Source organism: Nelumbo lutea, chromosome 3, assembly GCF_056320005.1.
Source record: "Nelumbo lutea isolate HS-2025 chromosome 3, American lotus-T2T, whole genome shotgun sequence".
In the NCBI taxonomy this organism is placed as follows: domain Eukaryota; kingdom Viridiplantae; phylum Streptophyta; class Magnoliopsida; order Proteales; family Nelumbonaceae; genus Nelumbo; species Nelumbo lutea.
This window is the reverse complement of record NC_142686.1, coordinates 51722298-51745686: the sequence shown is the minus strand read 5'-3', so window position 1 is coordinate 51745686 and position 23389 is coordinate 51722298. Positions and strand designations below refer to the sequence as shown.

At 41.3% G+C, this 23389-nt stretch overlaps 1 protein-coding gene across 1 annotated transcript in view; it reads right to left on the bottom strand.

The window, feature by feature from the left end:
* LOC148864937 (transcription initiation factor IIA large subunit-like) overlaps positions 1-23389 on the bottom strand; it is a 70878-nt gene that overhangs the window by 26108 nt on the left and 21381 nt on the right. Inside the window, exons 3-5 of the mRNA XM_088980018.1 lie at positions 10217-10366; positions 9958-10012; positions 9782-9846 (exon numbers count right to left, since the gene is read on the bottom strand). Coding sequence (XP_088836144.1) covers positions 9782-9846; positions 9958-10012; positions 10217-10366 — 270 coding nt within the window. The remainder of the gene's footprint in view (positions 1-9781; positions 9847-9957; positions 10013-10216; positions 10367-23389) is intronic.

Sequence of the window (23389 nt, the reverse complement as noted above, 5' to 3'; positions counted from 1 at the left end):
GCACATTCTAAGATGTTTGCAGCCTCAGAGATCTGCCCCTCGCCCATATTTACCCCAACTATACAACTTTTCTCAAAATTCACCTTAAGGTTTGACATTTGCTCAAAAAGTTGTATAGTGAGCTTCAAATTTCTAACCCTTGTTAGGGTCCCTACTTCACAAAAGAGTATGGTGCCATCTACAAATTGCAAATGTGTGAGTGGCACAAGCTCCCTCCTGTAATCTGAAGAGCTATACTCGAAGTAGTAAAGAAGAGAAGAGAACCACAGAACTGAAGAGAATGTCGAACTGTACTAGCCAGTCGACTAGTCCTTTATTTATAGATGAATATAGTACAAGGTACAAGAAAATATTGGGATGCCCCTGATTAGTGATGGGACACCCAGATGACTTAAATCATTAAACAGGATTAGGCCCATTAACACAGGTTCAGTTACAAGATAAGTTAAACATAAGAATGGGCTAATAAGAACTCTTATCAACCGAACATCACTCTAACATTCTAACACTCCCCTCAAGCTAAGCATGGATATCAATCATGTTTAGCTTGCCAAGTATGTCCCTGAACTTTGTTGATGCCAGCCCTTTAGTTAATACATCTACAATCTGCATCTCTGATGGAGTATAAGGCATACAAAGTTCTCCTGAAATAATTCTCTCTTTGACAAAGTGTCGATCAATTTCAATATGTTTTGTCCTGTCATGCTGCACAGGATTGTTGGCAATGTTGATAGCAGCTTTATTATCACAATACAGCTTGAGAGGACCCTCAGTCTTGATACCAAGCTCATTAAGGAGAGTTCTGAGCCATAAGAGTTCAGCAACCCCGTGTGCCATAGCCCGGTATTCTGCTTCTGCACTTGATCTAGCCACAACATTTTGCTTCTTACTACGCCATGTGACTAGGTTTCCTCCCAAGAATGTACAGTAACCTGAGGTTGATTTTCTGTCTCCAATAGACCCAGCCCAATCAGCATCAGTGTAGGCTTCAATTTCAAGTCTGTTGTTTTTTCTGAATAGAACTCCTTTCCCTGGGCAAGTCTTCAAGTATCTGAGGATTCTTTCCACTGCTCTCATATGAGGGGTCTTTGGTGAGTGCATGAATTGACTGACAGCATGCACTGCATAGGCAATGTCTGGCCAAGTAAGGGATAAGTATATCAGTTTTCCTACCAATTTTTGGTACCTTTCCTTATCACAGTATTCCTCACCCATTGATTCTTGTAATCCATGGTTTGGTTCTATTGGAGTGTCTGCTGGCCTGCATCCCATCATACATGTTTCCTCTAGGAGATCTAGCACATACTTTCTTTGACATATGTAGATTCCTTCTCTTGATCTAGCAACTTCAATTCCAAGAAAGTATCTCAGATTTCCCATGTCTTTGATCTCAAATTCTGAAGCTAAGAACTCCTTCAGCCTCTTCATTTCTTTCACATCGTTTCCAGTAATCACCATATCATCCACATACACAATGAGTGTTGTAAGTTTGTCATCCTGACTCCTTGTAAACAATGTATGATCTGCACTGCTCTGAGTGTACCCTACTACTTTCTTCATGGCCAAACAAAGTCTCTCAAACCATGCCCGGGGAGATTGCTTCAAACCATATAATGCTTTCGTTAGTTTACATACCTTATTTCCAACATCATATCCAGGTGGGGGTTCCATGAATACCTCTTCATGAAGATCACCATTTAGGAAGGCATTCTTCACATCCAACTGATGAAGTTCCCAAGAGAATTTTGCTACTAGTAACAGTAGAATCCTGACTGCGTTGAGCTTTGCTACTGAGGCAAAGGTTTCCTTGTAGTCAATTCCTTCCTTTTGTGTAAATCCCTTTGCCACAAGTTTGGCCTTGTACCTCTCAATTTACCCATCTTCCCTGTGCTTTACTGTGAATACCCACTTGCACCCAACAGTGCCTTTCCCCTCGGGCAGGTCCACCAATTCCCACGTCCTTGCTTTCATTAGGGCTTTCATCTCCTCATTCATGGCTTCTTTCCACCTTGGATCAGATGCCGCCTCTGAATACCTAGAAGGGACACATATAGAGGAAAGAGCAGACACAAAGGAATGATAGGCAGGGGATAAGTGTAAGTAAGAAACATAATCAGCTATGGGATGCCGAGTGGTACAAGAATGAGCAGGCTTACGGAGAGCAATAGGAAGATCCAAATCTAAATTGAGTGAGTCAGAATTACCTTGGATTGCAGAGACAGATTGATCTGAGTTCAACTGGTTGCAATCATGAGGTTGAGGGGCCTTCTTCCTTCTACTGTATGTAAGTATCTCTTTCTCTTGTTTACAAGAACCTTCAGAAGCATCAGCCAAATCTAGAGAAGCAACTGGCACAGTGGAAGTCTCACTAGGTTGACCCGGAATGTTACAGCTAGTAGTAGTGGAAGGTGATGAAATGGGAACAAAAAAGAAGGGAGAATGAGAATCCTCTTCCAACCCACTACTCTCCCCTTGAAGAGGATTCTGAGAAGACTGGAAATAGGGTTGAGACTCAAAAAAGACTACATCCCTGGTGACATATTTTTTCTTGGAGACGGGTTCATAACATTTATACCCCTTCTGCGTAGGAGAGTACCCAAAAAATATTCCCTTTGTAGCCTTAGGATCCAGTTTGGTCTTCTTTGGATCATTCACATGTATGAAGCATGTACAACCAAAAACCCGCGGGGGAAGAGGAAATTCTGGATGAGTGGGACACAAAACAGAGAAAGGGGTCTTCATACCCAGTACCTTAGATGGCATCCGATTTATCAGGTATGATGCAGTGAGAATAGCTTGAGACCAATATTGCTTGGGCACATTGTGCTGGAAAAGAAGGGCTCGAGCTGTCTCCAATAGATGCTTGTTCTTGCGCTCAACAACCCCATTTTGCTGAGGGGTGTAAGCACATGATGATTGATGTAACATGCCTGCATCTTCCGTGAATTAGTTCAGGGATCTTTCAAAGTATTCAGTTGCATTGTCTGAACGGAATTGCTTGATCTTTTTATCAAATTGTGTTTCAACCATCTTGCAAAACATCATAGTTATCCAGGGAACTTCATCACGTCCTTTCAACAGATAAATCCAAGTGCACCGAGAATAATGGTCAATAAAACTAATAAAGTAACGGAAGCCATCAATGGAAACAATGGGTGAAGGACCCCAAACATCAGAATGAACCAAATCAAAAGGGGCTTGAATTTCATTACTAGAAATTGGATACATTGATCTACATTGTTTTGACATTTGACACACATCACAACTTAAACTCTAACTCGGAACGCCCTTACATAATTCGGGAAACAACATTGCTAAGGAAGAAAATGACAAATGACCTAGCCTAGCATGCCACAAGTGCAGCCTAGCTATTGACTCCACACTTTCCGGACTAGTAGTAGAAGCTTGCAAGGCTGAGCTGACATCTTCATCAAAATAGTAGAGGCCCCCATACTCATTACCACTCCCAATCGTTCTCCTCGTCAATCTGTCATGAAAGACACAATGAGAAGGAAAGAAAGCTATATTGCAGTTCAAATTTTTCGTAAGCTTTGAAACAGACAACAGATTTGATGTAAGACTAGGAACATGTAGGACTGATTTAAGAGAGAGATCCTTGCTTAGGTCAACCACCCCCTTTCCAGAGATGGTGGAGAGGGACCCATCAGCTACTCTCATCTTATCCTGGCCAGACAACAAATGATATGTAGAGAATTAGGACATATATGTCATATGGTCAGTGGCTCTGGAATCAATCACCCAAGAGGTAGAATTAATGGAACTAGATGCACTAAATGCAGAGGTTGTACCTGATTTGGCAAGAGAGGTGGAAGCTAAAGAATTGTTCTTCAGACGAGCTAATGCCCGACTGAGAACCTCTACCTCACTAGCTGTGAAGCCCGAAGTACTTGGTCTAGAGGAGTCGGCAGCCTACCTTGCGGTGGAAGATGACACTGTCTGAGTACTCTGTGAGTTGTCACTACTGTTGTTGGTGGCAAGATTCCCACTTGTTGTGTGGCCCTTATGTTGCCTTTTGTCCTTTCTCAGAGCAGCTGGCTTCAGATGAGGGTACAAGACCCAACATTTCTCCTTCGTGTGTTTCTCACCACCACAATATGTACACTTGAGGGACTTCTTGTCTGAAAATCTATTCCCCTTAGTGGAGACTAAGGTTGAATGTTTTCCAGGTAGTTATGTTGATTGTGTCTGGGAGTCAACTTGCATCTCCTTTCTCCTTACTTCTTCATTCCTCACCAGGTAGTAGACATGGTGAAGCTCAGGTAATTCATCTCTCCCTAGAATCTGTGACCGTATACCTTCATATACAGGGTCAAGACCCGCCAGAAACTTGAAGGCTCTGCCCTCCTCAATCTACTTGTCATGCCTCCCCTTATCATTAGAATTTTCCCAATCCAAAATCAAATGGTGGTCAAGCTCTTCCTAGAGGCCTTCTAGTGTTGCAAAGTAGGTTGCCATGGACATGTCTCCTTGCCTTAGGGCTGCAATGTCTTGGTTCAGCCTATAGATTCTAGCATTGTTATTTTTCTGGCCATATGTCTTAGATACTTTCTCCCAAATTTTAACAGTTCTGGGGAAGTGATGAACAGTTCTGGCCACCCTAAGAGTCATAGAGGCCAGCAACCAAGACATGACTGTGGCATTTTCCTTGCGCCACACAGTGTATTCAGGACTGCCAATTTCTGGTTGTTTCTTGTCTCCATCCAAATAGCATGTGAGCTCACGAGAGGTAATGAACAGCATTGCTGAGACAGACCACTCTCTGAAGTTATACTCATCTAGCAGCACACTTGTAATCTGCAAGCTGTGCAGATTAGGGTTTTCCAGGTTTGAGGACCTTGTAACAGGTCTGTTATCTCTAGAGGAAACTTCACCGGATAGTGAGGACATCCTGACTTCAGTCCAAGAGTTGTTCACAGTGTTGTAGGTGGTTCTGTTTAGGATTGGCCGAAGTGGTCACAGTGCCGGTAGAAGTGTTCACAGTTCGGGTACTGTGCAGTGCTATTTAGGACTGGCCGAAGTAGCAAGTAAGGGGTTGTAACTGAACCAGTTCACAGTGCTAGTAACTGAAGTTACTTCAGTTAGGGCTTGTTCTACGACCTAAAGTAACTGTGTAGTGCAATAACTAAAGTTCACAAAGTAGGACTGATAACCGACCTGAAGAAAATCTGTAACTGAAGTTACCACAGTTCTGCGCAAGTCTTGCTGGGGCACGAAGCTGCAACTGTAGAGAAGGCTAAGTCTTTACCACTTGTTCTGCGCAAGTCTTGCTGGAGCACGAAGCTGCAACTGTAGAGGAAGCTCTCCCCCTTTCATCTAGTGCTAGGATTGCTGAAATCAGTCCTCAACTAGGTCTGTCCTATACAGACCTCTCTTAGTAGCCCAATAGCTACTATTTGCTGGAGATAATCTAGTAGGACATCTACTTCTGGGTCTTACTTCCCTTGAGTCCTACAACCAAGAGAAACCCTAGGTTCGAACTTGCTTTACTCTCTTACACTCCTAGGTCTTTACTGCAGCAACCAAGAAAAGGAAGAGAGAAGATGAAAAGACAGCAAGAGAAGAGAGTGTGCCAGATGAAACCAGGAAGGACCTAATGCTCTGATACCATGTAATCTGAAGAGCTATACTTGAAGTAGCAAAGAAGAGAAGAGAACCACAAAACTGAAGAGAATGTCGAACTGTACTAGCCAGTCGACCAGTCCTTTATTTATAGATGAATATAGTACAAGAAAATACTGGGATGCCCCTGATTAGTGATGGGGCACCCAAATGACTTAAATCGTTAAACAGGATTAGGCCCATTAACACAGGCCCAGTTACAAGATAAGTTAAACATAAGAATGGGCTAATAAGAACTCTTATCAGCCGAACATCACTCTAACATTCTAACACCTCCCAACTCTCCAACCTATGATTAAGCCCTTGGAATCTACTCTATAAATTAGTCTCCCCAGAACTTCAGCTACCAAAGTAAATAAGAAGGGAGGGAGGGGGTCTCCTTGCCTAATCCCTCTCAAGGCTAGGAAGAAATCGACCATTGTCCCATTTACCAGTATGGAGTAATGGCAATTCCTGATACAACCCAAGACCCATATGCACCAATTATCCCCAAAACTAAAATTAGTCATCACCTCCATCAAGAAAGACCAATCCACCAAATCATAAGCCTTTTCCAAATCCAGTTTACAAATCAACCCTTTTTTCTTGGATCTCTTAAACTCCTCCAAGCTCTCAGAATCTGATCCGTTATTTGTCTCCCCTTCACAAAGGCTCCTTGATTATCTGCTATAATTGTTGGGAGCATTTCCTTATTCTGATGGACAGTACCTTGGTGACAATCTTATAAAGGTTGTTGACTAGGCTGATTGGCCTGAAATCCTTTGGGTGACATGCATTCCTCTTCTTAGGAACCAGTGCAATAAAAGTGGAGTTCAGCCATGGGTTGATCACCCCTCTAGAGTGGAATTCATCAAACACAGTCCATAGATCTTCCTTTAATATTTCCGAGCAATTTTGATAAAAAGCCATCGTAAAACCATATGGACTTGGTGCCTTTGATCTATCTATAGAGAACACTGCATCCCTTATCTCTTCCACTTCAAATTTCCTTTCCAACCAATTCCTATCCTCTATCTGCAAAGTTGGTCATTCTATACCCTCAATCCTCACCCCATGATTTAGGGGTTTTCTAAAGATAAACCTAAAGTGATTTGCAAAAGCCCCCGCTATTTCTCTTTGGGTGGATATTGTAATAGATTTCGTGGCTTTTGGTTCTCTCCCACCGACTTTTCAGCTTCCTTTCTAAGCTGCCCCCCTATGTTCAGTCTTACCCTCCAGCTGTAGGCCCCTAGTAATCCAACCCTCCACGTCAGCATCGTCTTCTACCTTGGGTCTTTGTCCCCACAGCTCTGCCTCCACCTCTGAAACCAACCATACTTTAAACCATGTACCTTCAGCAAGAACCTCTATTGTTCTTGGGAGCGATTCCGGTCTCACCCCGACCATCCTAACCACAGCAGCACGAAAATCTTGCAGATGGACTTCCTCCATTTCTCCGCCCAGCAGCTTCACAATATTTCCCAGATTTGCTTCACTCCAGAGATGGAAGGGAAGACCTACCAATTTGAGCAGGAAACTTCCGTAGACATGCTCCATCTCATTACACAACGGTTTCCAGTTTTGAATCTGAATCAAACCTTCTTCATCTTCAAAAGATGTAAATCCTTTTCATCGTCAATTCTCAACACTGCCTTCCTGTCTGAGAATGGTTTCAGAGCAACCTCGGACTCCAGCTTCAAGTTGTGCATCACTGAGTTTAGGACCTTCCTCCAATCTTGTATTGCTTTGCTCGCTGAGATCACCATTCTCCGCTCCCAGTCTTCTTTCTCACCCTCAAACCACAGCTTCACCCCTGTATTAGAGCTTGAAATAAGTTCACCATCACTGCATGAGCTCTTCTTCAACGGCTTCTCCAGGCTTTTAATGGGTGCTGAACTTTGTTCTTGCTCCAACACCACATCGACAGAGACAAGAAACTGCTGCAACCCCTCCGCAAAGGCCATCCAACCTTGTTTCTTCTTCCCTTCCAGTAAGCAAAGCAATTGTCTTCTTGCATCAAAATATTCTGTGATCATGATGAACCAGCCTTTACCATTGCATCTCAGTTCCACTTCGTACCTCTTCTTTCCCAGTTCGAAGACATTTTTCCATCCTATTGTCCTAACCGATTGTATAACACCATCAATAAAGCCCTTTAACCATGCCACTGCTTGCTCAAACAATAGTATCGTGGCCTTCCTATCCTCCCTAATTTTTAACAGGTTCTTTCCTCTGGCCCTTTCGCTCTCAAATAAAAATTTCTTCGCTTCAATAATCAGTTCAGACTTCCATCTACCCACCAAATGAAAAACTTCTCCACTTCGGATTCCCATCCTTTCAGTAGTATTTGGGGCAACACTTCTAGGGCATTAACCATTACATGCTAACTCTGCCCAGCAAGTTACCCCAGATAGACTGATAATAAAGATAATCATAAAAATTAGCTAGTTGAAGAAATATTGTCTCTCAAATTACTAGCAGATAAGTCACCATGATTAAAAGGGTTACTTGATGGCAAAGGGCTTGCTGCAAATCCAGTTAATGGGGCAGCACTTTGCCAATTATCATTACATCTACCTGGATCAACCAAGTGAGAAGAAACACTAGTACCACCTTCCCCATTTCACTAATGTCACCAGTTCACCAATGTCTAGACAAGGAACTCTGGCCACCAGACTAGGTTTTCTAAGGAATAAGGATTTGCATTTGAACAGCCCTAATTATTTGTTTTTTCCTCAATTGGTAAGTGGAACATTTGTTATTACCCAGTATGTTTCCTTTATAAGTGGAACATTTGTTATTACTCAGTACTTCTATATTGACAGATCTAGCTTGGGAAATCCCAGGCCTTCCAGTACACACGGAGTTTATAAAAGCAATGGGAGAGATATTTTGGCTTTGAATTCAGAAATAATTGGTTGAGGCCATTCAACTAGAGCCAAACTGGTGGCAGTGTTACAAGGATTGATATTAGCTAAATTTCTAAACTACAACAACTTGATGGTAGAAGGAGAGTCTAAAGTTGTTGTGGACTAGCTAAAGAAAAATGAGAAAGGTTTTTCATTTATATACACATTACAAGAGAGAAAAGTAAAGTGGTAGAGGAGCTTAGAACAAGTTATAAATGGACATCAAGATCAGCCAACAGTTTGGCAGATGGGCTAAGAAAACAGAGAGCAGCTAGCAATCATTTATTTTGGGGTGTAATCCCTGAAATGGAATTGTAAGAAAAACTAATGGGTGGCTAAAGGGAGTTGGCCAACCAAAGGGGACCTAGGCATATGATTGTACATATTCTTAATAAAATTTTCTAATGGTAACTGATAAAAAAAAAATCAGAAACAGCTAATAGATTTACCTCCCAAATGCAGAAGCAAGAAGCAAAGTGGTATTTGTCCAACAAGGGTGAAATGACTGACTACATAACCAGACTTTCTCGACACAGGGCTGGAAGAAAGGAAAGAAATCATAGAAGAAGCCAAGTTTTCATATTCTTGAACCAGTGGTAACTTAATAATTTCTGGGCATTTGAATTTTGGTATTTTTGAGGGCCCATAATTTAACCACAGATATGGGCACTGAAAAGAACACAATGGCTGGATTCATCATGTAGCTGGTCCCAATGTCCCATATAGTTGGGATAAGGCTTAGTTGAGTTCAGTTCAAAGGGTAAATTATTAGAGTTGAACTAATGGAATAAGAGTTTGTTTCGAAAGTATGACTACGAGAGAGATCTTCTTTCTCTCTAGCTATAGAGGTGCATTCTTTCTTCTTTTTCTCATCTCCATTGCAGATGTTGATCTCTTTATTCATGACTCATTACCTTAATTCCCCCTCTTCACCCACCATTTTCACTCTAGTAGAACATTCTCATTCCCGTTCTATATCATTTCTATTATGAAATAAAGAAAAAGATCCATGTATCAGCATAATATTGGAATAGTGGAGCTGGAGGGCACAACCCTAAAAAAAATCTTAATAGTTCAAATCCATAAAACTGTATAAAACATGATAATGTTATCCTTTACAAATTTCTATAGAGATCAATCATGATTGCAGGGCAAATGAGAAGGCAAAGGAAAAAGTAATCCAAATTAGAAATTTCCAATGAAAGTTATTCAAAAAGAACAACATGATAAATAAGATAGCAATGCGGAACAACCTTTATGGGAGGCTGTGGCTGAGATATTCCACCTCCTTCCTCATCCTCTCTTACTTCCTCGTAAGCTGAAATTATTTGAACTAAATAAATCAGGTACTGCAGATCATACACACTGGATATAGTAGATACAATTTACATGTTGCATTAAAGATTTCCATATACCACCCACCACTTACCAACATTGACATCAACCCCGAGTGGTCTTTGATTCATCCAGGGAGATGGTGGCTGCTGCAAGAACAAGAAACCATAGACTTCAAGAATGATGTAAACAATACAAAGTATATTCCAGTTCTAATCTCCTATCACTTCTATGATAAATCAAAAGAATTCAAGGTTGTCTTTTCAAGGTTGTTTGGAAACAAAGGAACAAAATATTCCAAAATGAAAAAAGAAGTTCAGAAAAGGTACAAATATAAGCATAACATCAAATACCATGTAAGGAGCAGGCTTTCCAGCCTTCATATCTGCAGAAGCAGCACCAGTATCAGGTACCGTTCCATATTCAGAATGACCTACAGGGGTGTATGGATATGCTCCAGGTTCAACAGGCAATGGTGTCTGCATGGGCGTCTGCAAAGGAGTCTGAAGAAGGTGCAAAGAATAAATTATAGTACCATACCAACATGGAAAAAAAATAAATATCGTGTTCGTGTTCCAAAGTAAATTAAATAAAATGATCATTGGTTTATGGAAAAAGTGTTTCTATAACTCTATGGTTTAAATAACTGAAATATTTCCTAAATGTTTCCATAAAATATTTTCGATCTCCATGGATACCAACACAAAATATCATTGGAACATATCATTACATATCCCACAATGCTGTAAGAACTTTTTTATCAATAATTCTGTAACAACTTTTATATTGTTTTCAACAAAATTTACTTTGCTAATTATCAAAGGCTTTTGATTTACATGTACATACATATCGTGCAAAATAGTTTGTTTTAATATGACTCCATTCTCTTTAAAAACCGTTCTTAAGTTTATCATTATATATAACTCTTTACTTCATATTTTTCAAATTGTGAAATACTTTGAAACTATATATAATTTAGTTAAATATGGTTTATGTTTTAATATTTAAATTCTTATAAAAGGATAAACAAGATAATAGCATGAGAAGAAAATCAGAACTTTCTATCCAATAAAATATAATAAAATAATACAATCTAAATTATTAATAACAGGTACTTACCAATAAAAAATGGCACTTTTGTATGTGATATGATAATTTATAGTCATATAATAATTTTAAACCCTTAGGTCATAAGCCTTTTTAAAAATTGGAACTTTTTAAACCTCTCTCAAAAAGCACCAATCCACTAGGTTATAAGCCTTCTCATGACCAACTTGTAGACCAAACCTTTTGATCCAGATCTTTTCATGTCCTCCACGCATTCATTAGCAATAAGAATTTAGTCAATTATATGTCCCCTGAAAGTGATTGATGATAGAAGGGAGTGCACTTTTTAATCTCAGAGAGAACTTTAGCCAAAATCTTATAGATGCAGGTCACCAAACTAATTGGCCTAAAATCTCTAAGGTAAATAGCATTGGGCTTTTTAGGGACCAAAGATAAAAAAGTTGCATTGATACCATGACCAACATAGTGTCTCTCTGCAAACTCAACAAAAACCTCAAACATCCTTCAAATTTTCCAAACAACCTTGATAGAAGGCCATTGTGAAACCATTAGGGCCTAGAGCTTTGAATCTGTCCATAAGAAACACTGTCTTTCTAATCTCTTCTACATCAAATTTCCTCTCCAACAACCTAGTCATATACTTGTCCAAAGAAGGCCAATCAACTCCCTCCAAAGTCATCTTTTCCCCCAAGGGCCTCCTATAAATTTAAAATCATCCACAAATGCCTCAGCAATCTCTCTTGGTTAGAAATCACCTCTCCATTCATTTCTAGTTCAGCCACAAAGTTCCTCCAATCATTTTCTAAGGCATAAAAAAATAAAAATAAAAATAAAACTAGTGCCCAATCCACTTGCTACATCCACTTATGCCTTGACTTTGGTCTCCAACACACCTTAAAAAGAATCCGTTTCACTTCCTTCTTTAATCTCCACCTTAGACTTCTCTCCTCTCCACTAAGGGATCTAACTCTCCAACCCATAAAATTATATTAGAGACACTACATTTAACTTTTCTCCTCTAGTCTACCAAAATGCTCCCCATTCCTTGACATGAGTTTTAAGTCTGCAATTTTTTGTGAAAACCTACACTAGTCTCAACTCTTCCCCCCACCACTTTGTAACTTTATTTTCAAAGTCAAGATGGGTTAGCCACACATTCTCAACCCTAAAAGGTGAGGGACCACTCTTGAAATCTTCACACCCTAACTTAATTGGCCAATCGTTAGAAGTCACCCTAGGTAATCTCTAGAGGCTAAACCATCCCAGTGGTTCCCTAGTCATAAGAAAAGAGGAATGTGTCCTACTTGGAGGTAACAGAATTTCCTGAAGATTGGACCAAGTGAACCTAGACTGAAGCAAAGGTGGCTCAAAAAGTTCACATCCATCAATGAACCCATGCTAGTAGTGATTTGTTGATTGGGGTTACTTGTTTCATTTGAGTATCTAATCATGTTGAAATCTCCTCCCAAACACCAAGGTCCAACCCATGAACCCCTAATCACATATAATTTTTCTCACATCTCACTCCTCTCTTTATAGGCATTTCGTTCATAGACATTGATCAAAACCCAGGTAAAACCATCTCCTACACTTCTAAATTTTATTGAAACTAGGAACCAACCTATCAGCTCTCTAAATCCTCCACTATGTCTACCTTCCACAAAGTGACTAGACCCCCTGAAGCCCCCGCCCAACAAACATGTCTTTAGCACCACACACTTCTTACCCATTTCTGATCCAACCCTGCTAGTTTAAGCTACATTTGGTTTGAAGGAAAAAGTAGGGAAAGGATAGGAAAGGCAAGGGAACCTTTACAAACCTTGTATATGTTTCCTAACTTTCCCTTCCTTTCCCTACCTTTTCCTTCAAACCAAACATAGCCTTAGAGAAGTCTAGAGTGTCTGTAGTGAGCAGCTAGTTTAATCCCATTTCATCACAATGGAGATTGTGATGTGACTCGAATCATCACGATGGAGATTGATGGCCATTAGATTGGTTTTTGGAGTGCCTAGAGCGAACAGCTCCAGTTTCTCTCGTCCCAGAGGTGCCAAGGTTGTTCAAACCTGCGAGATAGTCTTGTTTGTTGATTGTAATTTGAGATATGATCTCTACATTATATATTGATGTTTTCTTCAAGTAATCTGTTCTAATTTAAAGTGATGGAATCAACCGAAAGTGATTAAAAACAATTGTTGGAGTCTATAACTCTACAAGGAAGCACTAGAGACTCTCAAAACATTGGAACAATTAATACAGTTAAGGTAGATAATACAAATTATTTAGAATGGGTATGGTTAACAAGAATAGGAATTGGTGGAAGAGGAAAACTGGGATATATTAATGGTGAAGGAACTCAATGCTTTAAACCCTTGACGTCCATGATAGATTCAAGAATACTAAATGATAATGCTGTGGCTAGTTAAATGTATGCAGTCACACATCAGTAGAAATTATTTATGGAGTAAAACTGCTGAGGAAGTTTGTCATAGTCTTGAAGAGACATACTCCGAACATTTAGATATTGTCAGAGCTTATCAGTTGAAGATGCAAGTGATTACTTGAGAGGGAGAGATGTCCTTGGCTTTGTACTTTTCCACTTCACAGTTCTTTTGGAAGGAGATTGATCACTTAGAGACTGTCAAGTGGATCGCTGAAGAAGAGACAAAAACTTACAGTATTTTTTTTCTTTTTGATCAGCAATCAAAGGCATTTCATTTCATTAAGAGAAAAATAATTACAGATTCATAAAGATTAGAAAAAAGAGAACTACAGATTTTCCAATTTACAGAGATTATCCCATTTGCTTCTTACTTTTCCATGTCACCAGGTTACCTCCCAGAAACATGCAATAGCATGTAGTAGACCGCCTATCAGACATAGAACCGGCCCAATCAGCGTCAAAATACCCTTCTATTTCAAGTTTTCCCCCACTCTTGTATATCAGACCGCGACCCGGGGCCTCTTTTAGATACTTCACAATTCTCAGAACCACATTCCAATGAAGAATCAGAGGTTTTTGCATGAACTGGCTTACCACACTAACTGCAAATGAGATGTCTGGTCTGGTAATGGTTAGGTAGTTTAGTTTGCCCACAAGTCGTTGGTATCTGTTAGGGTCTTCAAACACTTCACCCATATCACTACTTAGCTTGGTATTTGTGTCCATGGGTGTTTCAGCTGGTTTGGCACCCAACAAGCCTGTTTCTTCCAGCAAATCAAGCACATACTTCCTCTGGCACAGGTTAATCCCATACTTGGATCTCGCTACCTCTATCCCCAAGAAGTATTTCAGTTTACCCAGATCCTTTGTCTGAAAGTGATCCTGCAGATAAGTCTTCAGCCTATCAATACCAATGTTATCATTCTCAGTAATAACAATATCATCTACATACACCACCAACAGTATTTTTCCTCCTGGAGAGTCATGACTAATACAGAATGGTCAACTTTGCACTGTTTCATGCCAAACTTCTTTACCACCTCACTAAACCTACCAAACCAAGCTCGAGGAGATTGTTTAAGCCCATATATAGCCTTCCTTAGTCTGCACACCTTACTATCCTCCCCCTGAGCAACAAACCCTGGAGGTTGCTCCATGTAGACCTCCTCGAGTAAGTCACCATGCATAAAGGCATTCTTGATATCAAGCTGATATAGTGGCTACTCATACATGGCTGCAAGAGAGATCACAACACAAACTGACCCTATCTTAGCAACCGACGAGAAGGTCTCTGTGTAGTCAATGCCATAGGTTTGGGAGTACCCTTTTGCAACTAATCACGCTTTCAGGCGTTCAACACTACCATTAGGCATATACTTAACCGTATAAACCCACTTACAACCAACAGCTTGTTTCCCATGAGGAAGAGCAGTGAGGTCCCAAGTATGATTATGATGAAGGGCTGAGAGTTCTTCCATGGCACGGCACCACCCTGGAGAGGCAAGGGCTTCCTGAACATCTTTATGAACAATAACTGATGATAACAAGGTAACAAACTGGCGATGGGAAGCGGAAAGTTGAGTAAGAGAAACATAATTAGAAATGGGATGAAGGGTGCAAGTACGTTTACCTTTCCGCAAAGCAATGGGTAGATCAATCTCAGATGCTAAGTGGGGGTCTGGTGTCGGATCCGTCGACGGAGATGTAGCCGGAGGAGTAGTAGCTGGTGGACATGGGCGATGTGCATACACATGACGAATAGGTGGGCGTTCAACAGGTGGTGGCACCGGAGGCAAGGATTTGGTTACGAATGGAACAATGAGAGGAGGATCGACAACGGGAAGCGGAAGAGGAGGAGGTGATGAGGAGGAAGAAGCATCACTAGACCCCAAAAAGAACGGAGTAGACTCAAACTGACATCAGCACACACAAAGGATCGTCGAAAACCAGGATGGTAACACCTATACCCTTTCTAGGTCCGAGAATAGCCAAGGAAGATGCACTTGAGAGAACGGGCATCAAACTTGTCGTTCCCAGGACCCAAATTATGGACAAAACAGACACACCCAAAAACTCTCGGCGTAAGAGGGAATGGAGACAAAGTGGGAAACAAGACCTGAAACGGAGACTGACCATCAATGATGAACGTGGGCATCCGATTAATAAAAAAACAAGAGGTAAGCACTACATCACTCCAAAAAGGTTTGGGAACATGCATGTGATGCATTAGGGATCTTACTGTTTCAAGGAGATGGCGATTCTTTCTCTCAGCCACCCCGTTTTGTTGTGGGGTGTAGGTACACGAGGTCTGATGTATAATGTCGTGTTGGTCCAGGTATTCCTGAAATGATGAGGACAAATATTCGTGGCCATTATCAGAACGAAAAACTTTGATGTGGGTACCAAATTGGTTACGAATTTCAGCATAAAATTTTTGAAAAATGGTAAACAATTCACTTCTTTCTTTCATTAAATAGAGCCACGTCATCCTTGAAAAATCATCCACAAAAATGACAAAATATTTGTATCCATTATATGACATTACTTTATAAGGACCCCAAACATCTGAATGAACTAAAGAAAAATGACTCGACACACGGTTATCAACCCTAGAACCAAAGGGAACACGATGGTGTTTCCCAAACTGACACGACTCACAATCCAAAACAGAAAGCTGACTCAAGGACGGAACCAAAGACTTCGAGACTTTGAGCGACGGATGACCAAATCGGCAGTGCCACTAGAGAGGAGAAAGGGATGACTGGAGAGCTGTTGAAGTTCTACCACCACCACCGTCAAGATAATACAGTCCACCTGCTTCATGCCCTCCACCAATCTTCATCCCCGTCTTGAGATCCTGAAAGACACACATATAAGGATAAAAGGTAATGGAGCAATTAAGTGATTTGGTCAGCTTACTAATAGACATAAGGTTAAAAGGCAATTTAGGAACATACAGAACTGGTGAGAGGGATACAGGATCTAGGTCAACATTACCAACACCACAAATTGAGGATGTGGAACCATTAGCAAGGGTGAAAGATTGTGATGTTGAGCAATGAGATAAGGAGGAAAACACACTTGGAGTTCCAGTCATGTGATCGGAGGCTCCAGAGTCCATGATCCATGGATTGGGTGTAGATGCCAGACAAGCCATACCTGAGTGAGCAAAAGTCGTCGTGTTCTGCTGTGATTGGATAAACCTCTCATATTCATCACGGGGAACACTCACCATCTCCTTCATGGGACCATCTGTGGATGTAGGAGGCAACTGGTCAGATGAGTGATTCTCTTGTCTAAAGCTGGAACTTGAGTCATCGGCCACGACATGATTGGCCCAGGTTGAGGGAGGATCATGTAAATCATAACAATAGTTGATGGTATGTCCATCCATACCACAATGAGTGCACTTCCTCCGGCCTGAGCTACGTCCTCTACCATGGGCTCCCCCTAAATCTCTGCTCTCAGTACGACCACCACAACGATTATAAGTAGACCCACCATTGCCACTTCGGTCACATGCAGAACCACTACCACCACCACGGCCAGACTGAGCTCCCCGAGCTCCACCTCTACCACCATGGCCTCTCGATGCAGCAAAGGTAAATCTATCTGAGATATTAGAGTTCTTAATAGATCCAATATAAATCCTCCGAAGTCGAGCAAATACCTCTTCTAGGGACGGAAGAGCTGATCCCCCTAATATCTAAGCCCGTACTGGTTCATATTCAGACTTTAGTTCCACCAAAAATCTAGTCACATCAAGCTGCTCTCTCTGTTGTTGCTGAATCTTGACATCAGAAGTGAGAGGATGATGGACATTCAACTCATTACGTATGTTCCTCATGTTGGCATAGTACTCCTCAAGACTCTGATTGCCCTGTTGCAGATTAAAGTACTCTTGATAAAGCTGATAAACACTAGTTGTAATGTCTTACCCCGAATACAATTTCTTCGCATGGTCCTACACATCTTTGGCAGTATCAAGGAACATGAAGTTCACACTAATCCTGGGTTCCTTACTGTTCCACAACCATGTGATGATCTGAGCGTCCTCTTGCTCCCAGTCTTCATACTCGTGAGAGTCAAATGAGGGTTTCTCCTCTCTGATGTGTTTTACCTTCTTCTTTGCCTTCAGAAAGACTTCAACGGATTTAGCCCAAGGCACATAATTCTCTCCATTTAACTTAATGGAGGTCATCTGAACATCCAGGTAGTCTGTAGGCACCATCACACTAGGTTTATAATCATTATTGTCTCCCATTATGTTATCACTAATTCCGCACACTTGCTGAATTCTATTATCACTGAGATCTGCACACTACACACCACTAGGTCACACCTGTCACACTGATTGCAGCACTAATTGTTGCTGGAATGTGTGCTCTTTACACCACAAACCCTAGATCACACCTGTCACATTGATTTCAGCACTTGTTGTTGAAAAGTGTGCTCACACCACAAACCCTATTCCTACAACTACCTAAAATCTCACCACTATATGATCATATCTCTTCCTTCAAAATGCACAAAGAAACCAGCATAAACCCTAGAACTTACCGGCCGAAACCCTAGCAAATGGTCTGAAACACACCTATTTAATCCATAACAGATATCATGCACTGAAATCTCTTACCTTATCGCTGAAGTAACACCCATGCGAGCAGGAGAGCAGTCCACACACAACAGCCACTTCACACACAACAACCACTGCCCACACAGTTCGGCCCTCTATTCTTCCTATACTAGGAGAGGGCGATCTCATAAATCACAGCAACCGACCACATACGACCTGACTGGATGTATTGTCCTGCCCCGAATACAATTTCTTCGCATGGTCCCACACATCTTTGGCAGTATCAAGGAACATGAAGTTCACACTAATCCCGGGTTCCTTACTATTCCACAACCATGTGATGATCTGAGCGTCCTCCTGCTCCCAATCTTCATACTCGTGAGAGTCAAAGGAAGGTTTCTCCTCTCTGATGTGTTTTACCTTCTTCTTTGCCTTCAAAAAGACTTCAACAGATTTAGCCCAAGGCACATAATTCTCTCCATTTAACTTAATGGAGGTCATCTGAACATTCAGGTAGTCTGTAGGCACCATCACACTAGGTTTATAATCATTATTGTCTCCCATTATGTTATCACTAATTCTGCACACTTGCTGAATTCTATTATCATTGAGATCTGCACACTACACACCACTAGGTCACACCTGTCACACTGATTGCAGCACTAATTGTTGCTGGAATGTGTGCTCTTTACACCACAAACCCTAGATCACACCTGTCACATTGATTTCAGCACTTGTTGTTGCTGAAAAGTGTGCTCACACCACAAACCCTACTCCTACAACTACCTAAAATCTCACCACTATATGATCATATCTCTTCCTTCAAAATGCACAAAGAAACCAGCATAAACCCTAGAACTTACTGGCCGAAACCCTAGCAAATGGTCTGAAATACACCTATTTAATCCATAACAGATATCATGCACTGAAATCTCTAACCTTATTGCTGAAGTAACACCCATGCGAGCAGGAGAGCAATCCACACACAACAGCCACACACAACAACCACTGCCCACACAATTCGGCCCTCTATTCTTCCTATACTAGGAGAGGGCGATCTCAAAAATCACAGCAACCGACCACATACGACCTGACTGGAGGCATAGAGACCCCCAAGGGAAGAGGGCGACCACTCCTTTTCAGCCCTTTCCCTTATCTCCAATCGAAAACACAAAAAAAAAAAGAGGAAAACCTTAGATAGGGTGCACAGAGAATGAACCCTACGCAAGCAGAAATTAAGGCAGATTTAACCTGGCTCTGATACCATGTTATAATTCAGGTCTGCCTTAGAGTCCGGCCTGACTGAGTTCAGTGATGTAGAAGAAGAACAAGTGATAAAGAAAAAGAGAAAGAGAAAAAGAAAGAGAGAATTCTAGTTCGAACTGAAAGAGTCAACTTGACTTCTCCCAGTCGGCCAGTAAGTATTTATATTATTATTAAACATGACCAAAAAGACCTATGTGCCCTTACTTAAGTTATGAGCACATGTTTCAACACAACATTACAGATCAGCAACATCAATCAAGGTATAAAGACAGAAATACCCCTACGCTAACATTTATCAATAATTGGAATTCATTAGATTAAAAGAATTTAGTTACAGCACTCCAAAGAGAGATAAACAGGCTTAACTCTCTCCAAGAAGAAAACAAAAAAGAAAAAGTTACAGAAAAGCCCAAAACATTTGATCCCTTCCCACCCCCTGCTTTGCCAAAGCATCAGCAAATGCATTTTTTGTTCTCTTTGACCCACTGAAACTTGATTTTTAATCCTCTACTTAGCCACTTAATCTCCCTCCTCTCATTAGCGTATTTCCAAAGTCCACTACCTTCTTGTAACCAACTTAAGACCGGCTTTGAGTACCCTTCAATGACTAACTTTTGTATAATTGGTTCCTTAGATTTCCTTATACCCTCCAGTACTGCATGAACCTCAGCTGTAAGAGAGTCTCCAATCCCAATGGAACCTGAATACAAAGCAAGCACCTTCCATTCCTCATCTCTGAAAATCCCTCCTACACATGATGGACCTGGATTTCCCTCACTACTTCCATCAAAGTTTAGCTTTATAAATCCATTTCTTGGTGATGACCATATAGGACAAACTAAAGAGCAAGCAGGAGCAGAATTTGCAACCTCCAGCCAGCTATTCAGCAACATACCCGTAGAAATATCAACAAACAGATCAAGGATTTCAGCCAATGTAAGGAAATCCTTGAAATTAGATGCCTGAACTTCCACACTCCTGGATTGTTGTCATCCATCCATGAAATTATTAATTTTGAATCACCTTCTATTTCTAAATTCTTAAAACCCTTTGTTTTGCTAGTTTCAGGCCTTGCAGTAAAGCTGATATTTTTGCTCTTGCCGAATCCCCTACTCCTATCAGACCTGAGAATAGTGTTACCACTTTCCCTGCTTCATCCCTGAACACTCCCATTCCCGACAAACCAGGGTTTCCTAATGAGTTTCCATCGAAGTTAAGTTTTAGTCTGTTTGATTGAGGAGGTTTCCAGTCCAGAGCTACTCTTTCTTTCACAACTGCTGGGTTGGCCACTTCAAACCAGGCTCTGATAATATCATCTACTGCCGCCAATTTGAAAGTTTCCAAAGATTTTACCATCATTGTTGTTTTGGTCTTTATGTTTTCAACAATGTCCTCCAAGTTCCTTGCCTTGTCTTTGAACAGTCTTTCATTTCTTTCCTCCCATAGAGTCCAGATTGTAGCTGCCCTTGCTGTCTTCCATAGTAATCTTCCTCTCTTTTTTTCTTGCCTAAAGAAAGCTGGATTGAAAAGAGCTGCACAGTCCTGTGGAGGGTCCCACCTGCAACCAAATAGAGAAGAGATGCACGACCAAACAGAAAATGCAAGAGAGCAGGATAGTACTAAGCAATGTTTTAAAACACAGAGGCGTGACGCGAGGCGTTCCACTACCTAGAGGTGTGAGGCGTAGTTCAGAATGCAAGAGGCATAAGCCTCCTTAAGAGGAGTGGGGTTAGGAGGAGGATGAAGAGGAAGGGGGGATCTCATTTTTTCTTTATTTTTAATAAAAATCTTTTATATTAAGAAGAATAAAGATGCATAACATTAGTTCAAGGGGGGGTCCTTGTCAAAACGGAGGCGAGCGAGTGAAGCGAGCTCGTCGAAGCGGAGCAAGACCCCCCTAACTCAAAAGAACAAATTGGGCTGGGGGTCGGGGGGGCAAGGGGCAAACCACTTTCTTTCTCCTTATCTTTTCTTCCCTTCCCTTTTCTTTCCTTTTTTTTTCTTTTTTTCTGTCTTTTTATATCAGATGTGCATGAGGCATGCACCTCTAGCACGCCTCATAAAAAAAGCGCAAGAGGCATACGCCTCAGAGGTGTCAGCGCCTCTACCATACGCCTCAGGGCGTTTTGGGAGTGCCTCGCCTAGAGGCACGCCTCTAGGCGTACACCTCCCACACCTTTTAAAACGCTAGTAGTAAGTGGGAAGTAGTTTCACCATTTGCCTTGCATAAAATGCACATGTGAGGGGATAGACATTTATTCGGGATTCTTCTTTGGAGAACATTGCATGTATTTATCATTCCCAAGTAAACTTCCAGCAGAAGACTTGGACTTTTGGGGGAATAGGCTTACTCCATATTTCTTTCTCAAGAAAGCTACCTCCCCTCCCTGAGTTTAAGGAAACTAGAGTGTCAAAAAAAGAAGCACAAGTGAAATATCCAGAAGGGGAAGGTGTCTAAACTCCTTTATCTTCCCCCCTTACATCCAAGAAGACTGGCCCCAAAGCTTGTAACAAGTTTATCACCAGTTCACATTTTGTGTCCCTTAAACCCCTTCTAAAACCAAGGTCCCAGTTTGGACCCAAGGGAGAAAGACTCCAAAAACAAGCAATGAGCTTCATTTTAAGGTTAGAGAGAGCAAAAAGCAAAGAGAATTGAGATTTTAGGGGAGTATTCCCCACCCAAACATCATCCCAGAAGAGGACATTTTACTATTTCCCACATCAAATTGTGTAAAGTTCAGAAAAGTAGGAAGTACCTCATTTATGGCTTTCCAGGCAGAATGACCTGAAGCGAGAGATGAGATCTTTGCATCCCATCCATTGCTCGAAGCACCATGAATGCTCACTATGACTTTGTGTCACAAACTCTCCTTCTCTTGAGGCAAACGCCACAACCATTTCCCAAGTAAAGCTGTATTTATATGTTTCAAGTTTCCCGACCCTAGTCCCCCTTGAGTCTTAGGTCTACACACAATCTCCCACATCACCAAGTGATCTTTTCTTTCCTCCCTGGTTCCAAAAGGAAATCTCTCATGATTTCCTTTAGCTTCCATGCTACTTTGGTTGGGATTCAGAACCTAGAGAGGAAATAAATTGAGAGGTCTGCTAGGGTCGACTTAATCAAAATAATCCTTCCCCCAAAAGAAATGTAGTTTCTGTTCCAAACTGCAGGCTTCTTTGTAAACTTCTCCAAAACTGGCCTCCAAAAGAATTCAGATTTTGGGTTGCCACCGAAAGTTAAGCCTAAGTAGGTCAACAACCAAGACCCTAGTTGATACCCCCAAGCAATCAGCTAAGGCTTCTACCTCTTCCTCTTGAGTATTTACCCCTACCAGGTAACTCTTCCCCAAATTTATTCTCAATCTGGAGCCACACTCAAAGGCCAAGATAGTTTCTTTCAGATTTCTCCACTAACCAAAAGTTAAGCCTAAGTAGGTCAACAACCAAGACCCTAGTTGATACCCCCAAGCAATCAGCTAAGGCTTCTACCTCTTCCTCTTGAGTATTTACCCCTACTAGGTAACTCTTCCCCAAATTTATTCTCAATCTGGAGCCACACTCAAAGGCCAAGATAGTTTCTTTCAGATTTCTCCACTAACCCTCACTTCCTTCCTCACAAAAAATGATAATGTCATCTGCAAAAAGGAGGTGCGCCACAACTACTTCTTGCCTCCCTACTCTCCAACCCCCCTTTATACTATTACTTTCATCTACCTTTGAGATCATTCTACTTAGCACATCAGCCACCAGCGTGAAGAACATCGGAGATAGAGGATCCCCTTGCCTCAAACCCCTCTTTGCTGGGAAGAAATCTCTTGACACTCCATTGATTAATATAGATAAGTGGCATGAGCTTAGGCATCCTTTCATTCACTTTCTTCATCTAGCTCCGAAACCCAATTTCTCCATAATCTCCAAGAGGAACTCCCAATTAACAAAATTGTAGGCCTTTTCAAAATCTAATTTGCAAATGAAACTTTTTTCCTTTCTTCTCCTTCTTTCCTCCACACATTCATTTGCTATCAAAATTTGATCTATTATTTGTCTCTCCTTAACAAAAGCTCCTCGACTTTGGGAGATCACCACAGGTAGAACCTTTCTTAGTCTCCCAGATAGGACCTTCGCTAAAATTTTGTAAAGGTTTCCCACCGAACTAATTGGTCTGTAATCCTTTGG